Here is a 17,041-nt window from a genome sequence, read left to right on the forward strand (position 1 = left end):
ATACAAAGAGAGAACTCAAGCCCAAAAGAAGCTGAACTGGCAAGTTTATGCGAAAGTCTTTGATTTCTTTTCGAGAAGTGAGTATAGCAAGGAACATGATGAGTGCTGTTCCAGAGAAGTAAAGTCCAATTAATGAAGATATAGCGAATCCTTCAAATGCAGGTTGTCCTTCTAATGTTGGTTCTCCTGTCTGTTGATTGCCACCAGGTACACTGCCTGATGTCGCAAAGGAAACACCAGCAATGAGAGCTGCTACAACTGAGCATGACTCTGCTGTATCTTTCAACCATTCAACACTACTCTTTAGAATCTCTTCGTGTGTTGTCTTAAATATTTCACTTGGAGTGTGTCCATCTTTGTTAAGTCTGTTTTGGAAATACTCTGGTGTTATTTCTTTTATGTACTATAACAAAAAAATATATATGTTAATACAACTTAAAAAAACTTAAAAAATGACAAAATAAAAATAGAGTGATAAGTAATAATTAATCTTATAACTCTCTTAAATTTTTGCAAGCTTTGTGTTAGCCACAATTTAATTGTCACAAAACAAGAAGACACCCTATATAACTGCTGTTTAACTATGAAAAATGATATGAGAGAATACTTAGCAACAACTTACTCACAAAAAAATTGGAGCTCTATGTTATAGTCTACTGTACATATATTCAAAGACGATTCTGATTTTAAACTATAAACGTACCTTATACCACTTAATATCCCACATCATTTGCATGGCAACACCAGATATCTTCCAAGTATTTTTTCTCTGTTCTGATGTATATGCTGCCAAGTGTAACATGGTATTTTCACTTTTATCAATTTGTTGACTTAGGTGAACAAATACTCCTTTAAGTAAAATGTTCCGAAAATGTTGAATAACATCTGGTTGCCTATTCTTTACTGCCAAAAGCAATGCATTTTCATTGTTAGAGTTAGTCTCATCGATCACGCTTTCAATATTTAATTCAAGCACAACCATCATGCCAACTATTCCATGACTTGCTGCAATCAAATATGCTGTGTCCTTTTCATCACTTTTCACTTTCTTATCATATTTAATATCTACTGCAATGCCACTTTTTACTACTTTCGAAAATGTTGTATCTTTTCCATCATTATTTTTTGAATTCTCCATTTTTTTATTTTCTGGTGTCTCTTGCATTGAGGTATCTGCAAATATTGAAATGCTTATTATTTCATTATTTAAATTTTAATCATATAGTTATCTTCATTAATTTTTTGTACTTAGTATTACTTACCTCCTTTCCCTTTTTTCTCTATTATCTCTTGGTATTCTTGAAACACGGGGCGATCAAAATCTGTGTTAGCTGGTGGCCGATCATCCCCACCACCCATGTATGAATCAATAGGTTCTTCCATAAATTTTTCCAAGAGCTGATAACCATATATCTTTTTCTTCTTAATAGTCTTTATTTCCTTAAAGCCTGCAAAAACAAGTAAGCAAAAGAGCACTTATTCATCAAGTTATCCAAACAAACTTATATATACAACATCTATATCAATGTGTATTATAAATATCGACTGAAATAAAAGCATGTAAAATTAGAGTTAGAAGCGCTGAATATACATACCCAATAGTGACACGATTGAGCGTTGAATATACATGCCCAATAATGACAGGATTGACCATGCAAAAAAAGACTCTTCAGAATTTGGTATTTTGTATTCTTTTTCTAAGTCTTTAACAGTGTAAAGAGGCATATTTAAACAACAATGCCTTTCTCCCTCTGCACTAAATACAATTCTTTTGTTATTTTAGTTGAATAAAATTCTCATAAAAATGAAGAGAAAATGAAAATGAAAAATAGCTTATACTTAATGAATTTGACTTAGCTCTAACTAAAACAAGTGATTACAATTTACAACTAATTATAACTGATCCTACAACAAACTTGTTGTAACAGAAAATAAAACTGTAAAATAACTACGAAAATATTGTCATAAATAATTGGTGTCAACAATATTTGCAAAGGAAACGAGAGTACTATTAACCTGACAGGGTTGGCCCAGCGGGAGGGAGCTCGGGTCCCAAGGGTTTGCTCCCCTTGGGGTCTCTAGTTCGATGGTGCCCGAGACCAAAAGAAAATCCCAAACCCTCAAGGGCTACGCGGGGTGAAAACCTTCTATATGGATTAGTCGATCCGACTAGTTGGATACCACATATATTAAAAAAAATATATATGTAATTACAATTAATAGTTAATAGTGGAAAAGTGATCATAAGAGCTATTCAACGGAAACATACCATTTTTTGCGTTTTCTTTAGCTTCATCCTTGCATGAAAACAATTTCATCGTAGTTGCTACATCGTCGCGGCTTGTAGTAAAACCTTTGACACCAAATTTTTTTAAACAATATTATTATATTTTTCATGACATTTGACATAAAAGTAAAAATAATTCAAGATAATGACATTTGGACTTCCAAGCTATCTCACGTACAGTAAAACAAAATATTCTTCCACCAAGATAGGTTATATCTATCCGGGAAGGCTGATGTCCTAGAAGCAAGAATTTCAAGAGGAATGGTTCCATAACTGTCCTTCGTAGAGATAAGTCCTTTGTAGAAATACATTATTATAATTGCCAAATCTGTTAGCACAAGAAACTTATATTATTATTATTAACAAGATATAATGTTCGATATTGTTTTTAATTTACCCAGATTTAAGTTATTATTTTCATTAAAAACTTGAATGTTTTAAAAAGATAAAATTGCAATGACAGATGTTCAAAGTTATAGTATAATTAAAAATTGATTACCTCAAAATTAAAATTTTGTTATATATATAATAGTTCCTTTCGTTACTTTATAAAGACAGTTAAAAGAAAATCTAATAATATGGAAAAATAGAAAGAAAAGATGAATAAATAAATAAAGAGATAAAAAAAAAATTACCAAACATTTCTCTCTGAATGGCAACATGAAGGATGCTAGTTTTATTTTTATTGATAACAATATTGAGATCAAGTGGATGAAACTGTTGTAGGTAAACAAACACTAATTTTTTATGTCCAAGGACAGCCCAAAAAAGTGGAGTTTCTCCATCATGATTTTCCTCTTTAATCAAATATTTCCTTTCACCTTCTTTTCCAATTATAACTTCACATAAATCAGTGAACCCTCTATATGCTGCAAGGTGAAGAGGAGTGGCACCTCTTTCATTCGGTATTTTCAAACTTCTTTCATTACGTAGATCTGTTATTGCTTTTACAAGAATTTTCACCACCTTTTTGTTTTCCTTGTTTACTGCCATGTGTAATGCTGTTCCTCTTCCGATAATATTTATGCTGTGATAGTTAATATCATTATTGTATTTCTCAATCACATCTGTCCATTTGTGTTGCATTACTAGATTTCGAAACTCCTTAACTACATAATTTCATTTTGCAACTTGCGTTAATTAAAGACAAAATATGGAGAAGCAATTGAGTATCAATATATAAGGAAAGTTTAGACATACCTTCGTCATCGTTCAATTCTGGCGGACTTAACTCCACACCTACATATATTCATTTTGCAACATGCGTTAATTAATCAAAAAATGTGGAAAAGCTATTGAATGTCAATATATAAGGAAAGTGTAGACTTACGTTCTTCAGCAGGAGAAAATTGAGCTTCGCTTAGAGAGGGCATATTATGTGCCATTCTTAAAGATTGAAATGCAGAATGAAAGTAGGTAGTGTTGCTGCAATGTACAAGTGAAAGTGTAATTCTCTTATATAAGAAAAGAAATGAATCTGATACTTTGGAAAAACATTGAGCATACACGAGTTTCACATTTGGAGTGTCCCTAAGTTAGTAATATTTTTATTCCTTTCTTCAACTTTGCAGCTTTTCAAGTGTGTAAGAAACATATAATATAAGGCTTCTAGTATATTTACGTTGGTCTAAAGTAAAAGCTGCATTCTTTTTTTACTTTAGCCTAATATAAGACTTCTAATATCTGATATGGAATACATACGGACTCGTTGCTATTTCCAATATTAAATTCAAACTAAATGCGGCATGTTTTTTCCTTTTTTACTTTTTCAAATTAAGCTACCAACCTGATACCTCCACACCTTAATTAGTTAAAATCTAATTTGTATGTTCAACTTTAATTTTCATTTTTCAAGCCATATAGTAATATCTACTTCCTCTCTTCAATTTTTCAAGCCATATAGTAATATCCGAATGCCCTACACATTAAATACAAACTAGAGGGTTCATAAATAAACTAGTAGAAGACTCGTGCATCCGCCAAAAAAAAGTTCATGCATATCTTAAATTATTTTATAGAAATGTCGTTATAAATAAATGATATACACATATTAATTTAAGACTAAAAAAAGTTAATTGAGAGATATATTTAGGATTTAAGTAAAATTATGAATGATGTGAGTATTTTCCTTCACATGAAAAAGTCACCTTTAATAGGAAATTTTATTACTGTCATAACTTATATATTATTCATCTTATAAATTGTAGATCCAATGATTTTGTATATTTGGACATGAGATTAGCAGCAAGTTTTAAATTTGTGTATTAAAATAATAGCATTTTCTACATACATATATTAGCTCATCAAAATGTTTATATATATATATATATATATATATATATATATATATAGTTATGAAATTAACCAAAACAATATAGAGATGAAGGAGAGATGAATGAGAGAAAAAGTAATATTGTATTATCATCTTCTTTCAAGTTACCTTAACATTGCAACATGATCCATATTTATAGTACATGACCAATAAAAATCATTAACTCAAGGAATACAAAAAAGTTAGGAACTTAATTTATAGGAGTTAAGGAATATAGAAAGATTGGGGAAAATGAACATCCACATCTATTTACTATTATTCATAACACTCCCCTTGGATGTTCATTGAGGATATGCCTCGTTAAAACCTTACTAGAGAAAATCCAGTGGGAAAAATTCTAGTGAAGGAAAAAGAGTACAATATCCTTTGAATGTGAATTGTCTCGTTAAAAACCTTACCAGGAAAACCCAGTGGGACAAAGCCACGATGAAGGAAAAAAGAGTGCAAAACATATGTATTTCTCCCCCTCATGCAAACATTTATATGTGTGACGATATTCTTTGTAGTCGTTGCTTAAAATGTCTTCTTCGAAGTGACTTCATGTAGTGCTAATAGTTATACAAGATTTGATGAAGTTGTTGCCATGAGTTGTTTCATAGATCTCCATGAAATGGTTGTACCATCACATGTAAACAAATAACCTGTTTCTGATATACTATTGTGAGAATCTGACAAGTAACCAGCATCTCTAAGATAATGAAGTATATGTTTGACTCCGTTCAAATGTCTTCATGTAGGCGGATAATTGTATCTTGGTAATAGATTGACCACAAATGATATATCGAGACGTGTATAATTAGAAAGGTACATTAGTGCTCCAATTGCACTAAGATATGGTACTTCAGGACCAAACAATTTTTGTAATCATTTTCTTGAGGCCAGAAAGGACCTTTCTCTATATCTAATGATATAACAATCATTAGAGTAGATAATAGATGATATTTGTCCATATAGAAGTATTTCAACACTTTTTTATATAACCTTCACGATGTACAAATATACCATTGTCCAAATTCTCAATTTGTAAGCCTACACATAATTTTTGTTTTTCCTAGGTCCTTCATCTCAAACTCTTTCTTTAAGGAATTTATAGATTTTGGAAGCTCTTCGGGAGTTCCAATAATATGTATGTCATTCACATAGATAACTAGTATTTGTTTACGGTGATTTCCGGTAAACAACCACTAGTCCTCCAAATTATAAATATACTTTGGTTACTCGCATGATCGACTAGATTGATCCTAGGACATAGTCAAAGAGTTATCTTTCAAGATAATTTGGTTCATATTCTCTTGGTCTTTCGTTTCGCTTCGAAAACTTGATTGTGGTATGAACATATAAATAACTTGCGAAATAAACTAACGAAGTACACAACTAAAAGTAAATTTGTTACAAACGTAAATGAAACTTTGACGAAGATGTAAAAGAATGTAAGTTTCAGGAATGTAAAGTGCAAGAATGTAACAACTTGACGAAAGAAGTAAAGATACTTGAATCAAAAGAAAGACTAGGCGAAAAAGTAAAGGAAATTAAAAGACATTTTGATTCTTTAAATAGAAATACAAACATATTTAAAGTGTTGGTGTCATACATACATTTCTTAGCGAACTCTTTCTCTTAACACTTGATACTTGAGTAATTTGTGAGTGATTTGTACAAAATGAACTCCCTAGATCCTGATACCAAGACCCTTATTTATACTAATTTGACCCTAACGGTCCTACGCTAACGAAATGCCACGTTGCCCACATGCATGTGTTTCGAATCCTTGGGGCGCCATCTATCCTCGTTGGTTTAATCAGACTATTCGAAATTCAAAACCTCCCGCCTGAATCCTATTTCGATATGTGGCAACGTGCTCTTTGTGAGAATGCAGCGAAATACTTCAAGTTTCAGTACTCTTGTATTTCAAAAAAGCATTTAAGTCTTGAAGACAGCCTATCTCGATTCAGCTTCGATTTTAGGAATCTTCATCATAAATAACATCCTCAGAAATGGCCATCGAAAGCCATTTTCTTTTCGAACCTTAAGTCTTCGAAAAAGCATATTTAACGATCAAAATCTCCAGCTAACAAATTGCCCCCAATAAATGCCTGTTTCGGAAAGATGAGAGAAATAGGCGTTTCTTGCTATAATGAGATTTCGGTATCCTCGTATTTTTTGAGTTCCAAGACTCTGACTAACGTCACAATCATTTATGACTCTTCTTTCAAAGATGAATTGTCATTTTCAAAAACGTCTCTTCAAAACGTGTGTTCCCACATTTCATCATTACTTATGATCATTGCTCCTAGACACTAGGAGTAAGGCTAATAACTGTTTGACCGCCAGACGAGTGCATCAGCTCCCAACGCGTTTCCTATTAACCTTTATTCATAACCTAAAAGTAATTTGAAAAGTTTTCACTAAACCTTTAAATACCATGGTTTTATCATTCAAGATTCTTTCTTCTTCACACATCATTGTTTCTTCATTTTCATGAACGTAAACACACACAAATACCCCTTTTTAGGTTTCAACTCTATTTCTTGAAGCAACCCACTCATGGCGTCTTCCATCGTCCAAAACCCACTACCAGAAACTTCAAACGCTCTTCAACCTGTTCAACAATTTAAATGCCCTACACAAGTGGACAATCAGCAATACATCCTAGACCCAAACTTAGAAGAATCCCGTGCCATTTATGCTTCCCAGGTAATCATCCCTTTTCTTCTTTCTGAAAAGACTCATGCTTTTATGGGTCCTTTACCTGGTGATAATAAACCTTTTCAAGACAAATTCTTCCATACTTATTACAAAACTATGCCTTTAGATAGTAAGAACAAAATAGACAAAGTGGGTAACCCACTCTTAGCTGAAACCACCAATGTAGACGGCGCTTGGACTGAAGCCGCTGTAGTTCCGAAAAAATTAGCCTAAGTTACATGACCAATTTTCTCAAAGTGTTTAGAGAAGTAACTTTAGCGAAGGATCCCGAGCTTTATTATGCTTGGTTAGCTAAGGTTGAAGCCAAAAAAGCTCCATTCTGGAAAGAGTTAGGGATTTATGACTTGATCCAATTATCTAAGATAGGCTTAGAATATAACCAAACCATGTTAGTAGGGTCTATATATTTCTGGGATGCTTCTCATAATACCTTCCATCTTCCTTGTGGGATGATTACCCTAACTCTTTTCGACATAGCCGCTATTACAGGGCTTCGACCAACAGGGGAAATCTTCGATCCCAACTACATGGATGCAAATTCCATACAATTTAATGAAATCAAAGCCACTTTTACTCCATTCGTCATGAAACATAATGACACAACGACTGACGAAGTATCAGACGAAGAGCATATTGCATTTCTAGCACTTTGGCTTTCGAGATGTGTTTTCTGTTCTAGGTCTCTTCAAGTAGCCAAGAGGTATCTTTGTGTGACTAACCAGATTAATGCTGGAAAGAAATTAAACTTGAGCCAACTAATTCTAGGGTACCTTTATAAAAGTCTTGGCGAAGCAACATATCTCATCAAAAACTACAAAATTGGAACTTCTCTTCTGTTCGCTGGACCCTTTTGGCTTTTGCAGTTATGGCTCAATGCCACCTTCTAAGCTTTCCTTCTAAGTAAAGGCATTGTTGATGAAAGAGACCCAGCTATTCGGAACTGAACCGTTGAGGAACTAGGCTAGCTCACCTAACCCCTTTAGAAGAAGGAGGAAAACTGCGCGAAACTTTCCGAGCATACATCATGATCTTTCCTAAACGTTATCAGTTCAGCCCTTCTATGGCTCCGTTCGTGAAAAGAGAAGTGGGTCCCGAATGGTTTACATGAAAACTTCCTGCAACCTCTCCAGATCAACAAGCTGAATCTATGGTTATTTGGAAAGCTTTCTTGACGCCTAAACTATTGTATCATCGACTACGGTCCCCAAAGAGTCACTGTTGTCTTCTTTGTTACCAACCTAGTCTCGTATAGAGACAATTTGGGTTGGTTGAACTCAAGCATAAATGCATGTACGAAAAAAGAAATCACATGTGTTTGCACACTATGCACTCATCTGAAGAAGATTAAGAGTCTAAGATCTCCAAATATGTCGGCATCACGACCCTCTCTCCCATTTCTTTCGAACCTGCCTTATATTCCTCTATAGATTTCCATCAGTGGTGGACAGAATATTATAACAAACAAATCTTCGACGGGGATGGTCTCTCGCAAGAACTAACCGAAGATTTTGCTGATGTGTAGGCGAACTTCAAAAAAGTTACTTCAACCCATATTAAAGAAATTAAAGATTTTCAAAAGTTCTTTGAAACTATCTACAGGCCTGATGACCTTAGTCGGACCGTTCGTGAAGCTGTGGTCACTTTACGTGAAAAGTTTTCCAATAAACTGGATAAGCTGAAATTGCCCACGTATGTTCGACCTGAACAATGTTATGAAGTGGGTTTCAAGCTCTATCCTCCAAAATTCCCTTCGCTACCTAGTGCTGACTTTGGTGTGGCTTTAAGCCCTCCTTTTCTAAACTAGTTTGTGTGTGGGAATGTCCCTAAAATTCTTCGCGAACAATCCAAAAAACACGCTGAATGAGTGGTTCCGACTAAGCATACCTTGGATAATTTCAAAGGACATCTTCATATAAGTCTCGAGCACGTTCGTGTTCTGACTCCAATACCTGAAGGTTGGGGCCTGGATAATCTTTCGATTATAACCTTCTCTTCATCTGTGTACTAACTCTTTGTTTTATTCAAAGCTCAAGGTCGAAAGATGAACATCAAGGAGGCTTTTGCGCAAAAAGATGCTGAAGCTTCGAAAAGCAAAAGGGCAAGTGGGGATGACTCTGCCGATACTGGCAAGAAACCAACGGTACATATTCTCACACTTTAACTTATGCTTTTATTCTGAATATCGCTCAAGCTCTTCATTGTAAATATTTCCAGAGATTGAAACCCCCACCAAATCCGAAACGGAACCCTTCGACTACTAGTGCTGCCAATGCTTCAGATGATGAGGATGGATCTCCCTCTCATACCAAACAAGCTGCGAAGAAAATACAGAAGGCCACCTGTTTACGGTGATTTCCGGTAAACAACCGCTAGTCTTCTAAACTATAAAAAATATATTTTGGTTACTCGCAGGATCGACTAGATTAATCCTAGGACATAGTCAAAAAGCTTGTCTTTGGTGATAATTTGGTTCATATTCTGTCAGTTGTTTGGCTTCGAAATAAGAAATAAAAAAACGAAGTGTAAAGACTGATAATTGCCTTGTTATACACGTAAATATAACTTAGGCGAAAGATGAAACAAAGATAAACTTGCAAGAAACTTAAAGTACAGGAACGTAAATTGCAGAATGTAAATGCTTCGAAGTAAACTTAAACAAAAGATAAAAGTGCAAGAATGTAAGTGACTGAAATCTAAAGAAATATAAAAGAAACTGGAAAGATACTTGAATAGAGATGAGTACAAATGTATTTAAATTGGTGGTGTCATACGTACATTTCTCAGCGAACTCGTTCTCTTAACACTTGATACTTGAGTGATTTGTGAGTGATTTGTACAAAATGAACACACTGGATCTTGATATTAAGATCCTTATTTATACTAATTTCGACCCTAACGGTCCTACACTAGAGAAACGCCACGTTGCTCACATGCATATGCTTCGAATCCTTGGGGCGCCATCTGTCCTTGTTCGGTTACACAGACTATTTTGAAATTCAAATCCTCCCGCCTGAATTCTCTTTCGATACGTGGAAACGTGATCAAAACCGAGAATGTTACGAAAACACGCCAAGCTTCAGTACCCTTCGTATTTCGTAAAAACGCTTAAGTCTTAAAGACAATTTACTTCGAACTAGCTTCAATTTCCATTATCTTTACTTCAACTTAAACAACATCCTTGAATCATGGCCATCAGGAGCCATTTATTCTCAGAAATGGTCATCAGAAACCATTCTTCTTCGAACTCTAACTCTTCAAAGAATATTTTCTCCGAACGAAATCTCCAGCTAACACCACCATTTCTTCAGCTAAGGGAAGAGGATCTGGGACTTTAAAACCCACCTCGTCGAGTGACAAAGTACTTTCTGACGAAAACCTTTTGAAGACCACTGGCAATGTTCTTGTTGTCGAAAGTCATAATTCGAGCCCGAATAATGTCCTAACCAAGGTATCGAATCCTGGATTCTAATGATTCATTACACTTAACTTTTAATGATAAGTTTATATTTTACCTTGTATTTGTAGGATGATGTAGGCACAACTACTTCTGTTACAAAGCTTCACATCTCAATCTGGATCTTGATAACCTTCAAGGTATACACTTATATCCCTTAAGCATATCAACAATTCTTCCATAGCTTTTATCTTAACATATTATGATTTTGTTACAGGTATCCCTCAACGAAAATCTCCCGTTCGAGTTCTCGAGGATGATGAACCTACCACTACATTTCCTTCCCCTAAGCATACTAAGGGTACTCGTTCGAATGATGCATCCCCCATTATCAATCAGGACGAAGATATGGAAGATAACCCTCAACATTCTAACACTGGTAGGTATTTGAGCAATCTACCGGGAGTGAGGATACTAACCCTGAAAATGAAACCATGGATGAAATCTCCAGTTTACCTCAATCAGGAAATAATGAAACTTCGACCATTGGGACGATTGTTACTCCTGCGACTACTTCGACCAAGATTCCTCCTGTACTCACTTCAGCCAAATTAGAGCAACTTAAGAATACCAATCCTGTAAGCTTCCTCAAAGCTATGATGAATGCCAAGAGTGTTTCATCCATCATGGGCGAAACTTCTTCGAACACCTTTGTGGAAAGCGGCACGGAAATCGATACTCCAAACCTTCTTCACCAGATATAGGAGAAGTTCTTTGGAACTGATCTTCTCGAAGTTCTAAGGAAAGATTCCACCAGCTGCTTTGGGCTAAAAAATCTTTTAAAGAAGGTGGACTTACTCCAAGTCTCTGATGAATTTTCAGAAGTGATTTTCTCACTAAGTTCTTTACTTGATCATATTCGAGCCGATAACCTTCGAAACCAAGAAGTTATTCAAAAACTCAGCACGAAAGTAGCTACTCACAGCTCTTTGTGGAAAGCTGCTAACGAGTCATCCACCAAAGTTGATGCCCTTGAGCTTGAGCATTCGAAGCGCCAAAAAGAGTATGATGCTTGTGTGACGAATATAAAGTTTTGGGAAAAAGAAATTGAGCGCCTCCAAGAGAAAGTGAAAACTGCCAAGTCTCGTCAGGAGAAAATTCGGTAATTAAAACAAAAAGAATTGGATGAAGTGGTACAAGAAGGTATTCGACACATCGAAACGGCTCAAAAATTAGGGCCAGAGATCGAAGAGTTGAAGAAACAACAGGCAACGATCGAACGCCGTTTGTCCTTATTGGCTTCCCAATATTCTAAAATGAAAAACAATCTCCCTGATGGTTTCGACTATTTGTAATAATCTTTATAATGTTTTTCACTTTATTTGTCCTACTTTTGTAATCGAACCCAACAATGAATATATATAATTTGTTCTTGCTATATATATGTTTCCATGCAATACCACGAGTAACATTTCCTTGGCCATTTTTCCATTACTGCACCTAATCTCCTAGCCTTCATAATGGCCTTGATAGCCTATGCACGCGACTTAATTACCTTTCGCAGCCACTTCGCTTTTGATTTGACATTCCAACTCTACACGTCATAATAGTCAGTTAATCATGACTTCAATTTTTCCAAAATGTCTAATTAAGACGTGCGTGTGTCAGTTTCCACTATGATTACACTCCAACTTCAAAGATTAGAAACGGAGGACTCCACATCTTCCCTCGGGGATCCAACATGCGGTCCATTGAGATTGCAAAGCTTGATCTTTCTCCAAAACAAACACCCTCTATATAAACATTACCACTATTCTTCATTCCTTCATACTTTTTCAACCGTTTCTCTTTCTCAAACCTCTCTTTTATAGCGAAAATGTCTCTAAGTTTTACTCAAATCATTTCTGCCATTCACAAGGAGTTTAAACCTTCTGCAGAAGAGTTTCATCATCATGGTATTGATCTAGATGAAATGTTTGCCACCCAAAGTCTCGGAACTTATCTCAACATCTTAGAAGGCCCCGTTTATCCAAACATTGTTGCTGACTTCTGGATGTTTGCCTCCATCCAAATGGACCTAGAAGGCAAAACTACCATTGTTTCTGAAGTCTGTGGGTCTCGTGTTATCATCTCTGTAATACTTATCACAGATGTGATGAGATGCAAGAATGCTGGCCTTCTTTGTGACGATTCTTTTACCAAAAGTACCTCTGATGTTTTAGTGCACATTTTTGCTAACAATCCTTTCAATGCGCTCTTGTGCAGAATCTGGCACCAGCTTCTTGTGGGAAACTTTCGTTCGAGAAAAGAGAATAAAGAGAACTTCATGGTTTGGGACCTTGAGTTCATGCTTTGTGCTCTCCAAAAGCGAAAGACCAACATTCCGCTGATGATCTTTAATGGGTATGTTCGGGTTCGGGTATGTTTGGGTTCGGGTGACAGGGCCGGGTTACTTCGGATATCAATTATTGTTGGCCCAATTCAAAATCTAGCCCAAATAACAAAATCCAATGTTTTTTTTCTAATTTTTTTTATTCAGATTAAAAATCTATCTGTTAAATTGGGCCTTATTTTTTTCTCTTATCTATTGTTAAATTTTAAGATGAACATGGGCCTTATCTTTACAATAATTTACTTTAAATAATTGCAATAAACATTTGAATTCAGATTTAACATATTGATTAAATTCAAATTCTACTTTAAGACTGCAGTTCAAGCATCACACTCATCAATAGGTGGTTAGATAGGTTAAAATTCTGTAACATCAAGTTCATTACAATTTTATAAATAAGCTTAACAAGCCACCTAATAACACAATCAACATAACTTTCAATTCATGTCCATCATCATAACTTCTAGGTCCAACATCAAATTCTTTCCTCTTTCCCTTTAAGACAAGCTCCATCTTCTAGTTCCAAAACCTCCATTTTTTGCTGCTGTATTCATTTGAACAAATAAGCATTGAATCATAAATATGGTTGCAGTGCTGCAAGTATCAATCTGAAAAAGGATCTAAAACCAAATTGACATGCTTAAGGTTTCTCTATGGATTTAATTAACACAAAACATATATAGCAATTGAAAAATTTTAAGAGAAGCTATTTCTAAAATCACAGCCATAGTATCCACAATTGTTGTGATTCTGTGGGATTCAGCTTGGACCTACATAATACCCTGGCTGCAAATAAGAGAATAAAATAATGATAAAGATTTGATGACATAGAAGGTAGTGGATTATTTGTTTACAAGTATAGGTTTCATGCAGTTCAGAGAGAAAAGATACCAGGCCCTCTTAAACAATATTTATCAACAAACCAGAATAGAGCACACTGCAAGAAATGCAAGACACAGTGGAAGCTATCTAAAAACACAGACAAGAATAAAATAGTGTGCTCTGCAATCGATAACTTGGGCACTTTTAAAAGTAATAAAAAGGAAGAGAGATAGTGGTTCTTACTTTTCCATCAAGATACTGAGAAGTTGTTCATTTTTACAAATCTTAGCATGCAAAAATATTTAAGCATTACAAGGAAGAGAGATAGTGGTTCTTACTTTTCCATCAAGATTTTTGATTACTGCATTACAATCTTCAACACAACTCATGGTCACAAATGCAAAGCCTCTACTTTTTCCAGTGTCCCTGTCGTAAAGAACCTAAAGACATATATAAATCATTAACATATGAGACTGGAAACTAAGTTGCATACTATTATGTGTCCAAGTATTATAAATGCACACACCACCAAAAAAGTCTCACAAGTTATTATAACAATTAACTCTAAAACCACCTATCAAGAAACAAATAGGCTGCAGCCAACATGACTTTTTCAGTAATTTGAATCCAAAACAAAAATGATTGATAGGATAACTTAAATTATTTCACTACTATTCTATGTAGCTTAAATATTTTTGCATGCTAAGATTTGTAAAAATGAACAACTTCCAGACTTCTTCACTCAGACACGTACAAATTCAAGTAATCATGAGATACTGAGAATGTGTGGTAAAATATGGTAAATATTTTCTTGTGCTGCTTTAGAATATTCACATATCTTACTTTGTTCAGGAAAGTTTATCAACATGTAATGAATTTCATAAGGTCCTAAATTTACTAGCTTAATACATTTTAACTTCTCTATGAATTTAATCAACATGTATTGAATTTCATAAGGTCCTAAAATTATGAGCTTAATACATTTTAAGAGAAGCTAATTCTAAAATCACAAATATACACAGCTTAAATCATCCTCTTGCATAACCCATTTACGTTGCACTACATATCAAACTAATAAAGAATTACCTTGACAAGAACTCTGTAATTCTGCAGGAACTCCAACAATTGTATCTTAGTTGCATATAGTTGCACTGTGACCACAGAAACTCCAACAAGTTCATATATGTTTTCCCATCAGCAGAATGAGAACTTGTTCCATTGGTAAGAATCTAAGATGGAACCTGTTCCAGCAATGAATGAGAATCTACATAGGGAGTTTATCAAAAGCAATAGAAAAAATAGAAGAGAGTATGAGTTCAGCAGTAGAAAAAATGGAACCTGTTCTACCTGTGTTCCCCAGTTATGGTAGTTCTAAGGTGACCAACATGCATTTCCTTTGCTATATTAGTTGCAAACTGAATGTTTCATCGGCAGTATGAGTTCAGTAGCCCCATTCTTGTTAAAATGAATGAAAAAGACAGTAAATATGTTAAAATAAAGCACCATATCAGAAGTACATAACCACTGAATGAAAAATACATAGTAATTCATGCACAACCTTGTTTCATACAAAGTGGCAGTGAGCAGCAACGAGTCATCCATGACTCCAAAAAGTGTTGGTTGTGTTAATGTCGGCTTCAAAAAGTGTTGGTTGTGTTAATGTCGGCTTCAAAAAACGAGTCCACCATGACTCCAAAAAAAGTAGCTGCGAATATCATAGAAAGCATTAGAAATAATACATACATTCTTATAAAAAATTAAGATGATCAAAAAATTCAACCTCAAAAAGTGCTTAGGCACAGCCAGAAGGTTGTGTCTGAGATGAAGACGATGCTCCACTTCCGAGTGAAAGTTCAGCAAATCCTATAAAGAAACAGTATTTGAACAACAATTAGCAAAATATTACAAAACAAAATTAAAATTAACACTTAAGATAGATAGAAACAATATACCTTTTAAAGCATCTTCAGAAATCTCATAATCTTCAGTAAATTCCAAGTCTTTGAACTGATCTAATGAAGGCCTCAACCAGTTTTGTGCACAAATAAGAGCCTCGGCCATTTCAGGTTTGAGAGAGCTTCTATATAGGAGGCGGATTTGTGCAGACCTCAATGGGTGTTGTTGCTGCTGCTGGTGTTATTGTTGGAGGATCTTGTTCCATAACCGAAACAAAATACATAAAATATTTGTAAATCAAAGTTCAGAAAGAAATGTGTTAAACTAGTCTCCACCAACAAACAACAAAGAGGAAAATAAAGCATAAGCTTCCACTATTTTTCTCTGTTACATATTATGATGAACCCTTAGCTTTTTCACTTTTTCTTATAGGAAAACGTCGGTAGTTTTTTTTTTTTGGACAGCAAACATATTCATTAGATAAGAGAAAACAGTGGAACAACGTTTTTGTTCGGCTGAGTAGGGACATGACCCAACCAAGTTTTTCAACTAGCATCATTTGACAAATTAACTAAACAATGGTATTAGAATTAAATCTACATAACTCGAGAGTCATCCATATTTGACACAAGTTCCTCACAGTCATGGATGATATGATCAATTGCAAAATACATAAGTTAAACTTGTTATACAGAAGCAAACTTGTTGTAACAGAAATTTGCAAACTTTTTATACCTAAATCTTAAATAAACTTTTGCTAAACTTACCGTTATTTTGCAAATTTCTAACTCCTTGAACTCCTTGCATACCTTCAACTCCTTGCATACCTACCAACATCAGAAGAACTTAACTACATTAGAACTAGCAAAATGAGAACTAATAAAAATTAAAACAGAAGTAAAACAACCTCTTAAACTTCAAAATTTATCTCACTTGATCATAACTCCCTGAGTTAAGTCGGAAACCACATGATGAAAATCTGCAATCAAGAGATAAGCATTTCAGAAATTAACACAGAAAGATACAGAAACCATAAATAAACCAAAGCATTGAAAGAGATAAAGATGAGAGCACTAACTGAGAGATGACGATGGTGAGAGATGACGATGGTGAGAGATGATGATGGTGAGAGATGACAATGGTGAGAGGTGAAGAGCTGAGAGTGAAAACCCTAGAGGGGGGAGGCGGACAACGAAGAAAGCAAATATGAGA

At 34.7% G+C, this 17,041-nt stretch overlaps 1 protein-coding gene across 1 annotated transcript in view; it reads right to left on the bottom strand.

Annotated features, from left to right (window-relative positions):
- Positions 1–3,699, bottom strand: part of LOC131647740 (uncharacterized) — a 5,277-nt gene extending 1,578 nt beyond the window's left edge. The window contains exons 1-10 of the mRNA XM_058917594.1: positions 3,618–3,699; positions 3,488–3,526; positions 2,923–3,396; positions 2,466–2,615; positions 2,270–2,353; positions 2,017–2,169; positions 1,596–1,751; positions 1,263–1,448; positions 704–1,173; positions 5–403 (exon numbers count right to left, since the gene is read on the bottom strand). Coding sequence (XP_058773577.1) covers positions 5–403; positions 704–1,173; positions 1,263–1,448; positions 1,596–1,751; positions 2,017–2,169; positions 2,270–2,353; positions 2,466–2,615; positions 2,923–3,396; positions 3,488–3,526; positions 3,618–3,672 — 2,166 coding nt within the window. The 5' untranslated portion in view covers positions 3,673–3,699. The remainder of the gene's footprint in view (positions 1–4; positions 404–703; positions 1,174–1,262; positions 1,449–1,595; positions 1,752–2,016; positions 2,170–2,269; positions 2,354–2,465; positions 2,616–2,922; positions 3,397–3,487; positions 3,527–3,617) is intronic.
- Between the last annotated feature and the right edge of the window lie 13,342 nt (positions 3,700–17,041).

This window comes from Vicia villosa, linkage group LG1, assembly GCF_029867415.1.
Source record: "Vicia villosa cultivar HV-30 ecotype Madison, WI linkage group LG1, Vvil1.0, whole genome shotgun sequence".
NCBI lineage: Eukaryota > Viridiplantae > Streptophyta > Magnoliopsida > Fabales > Fabaceae > Vicia > Vicia villosa.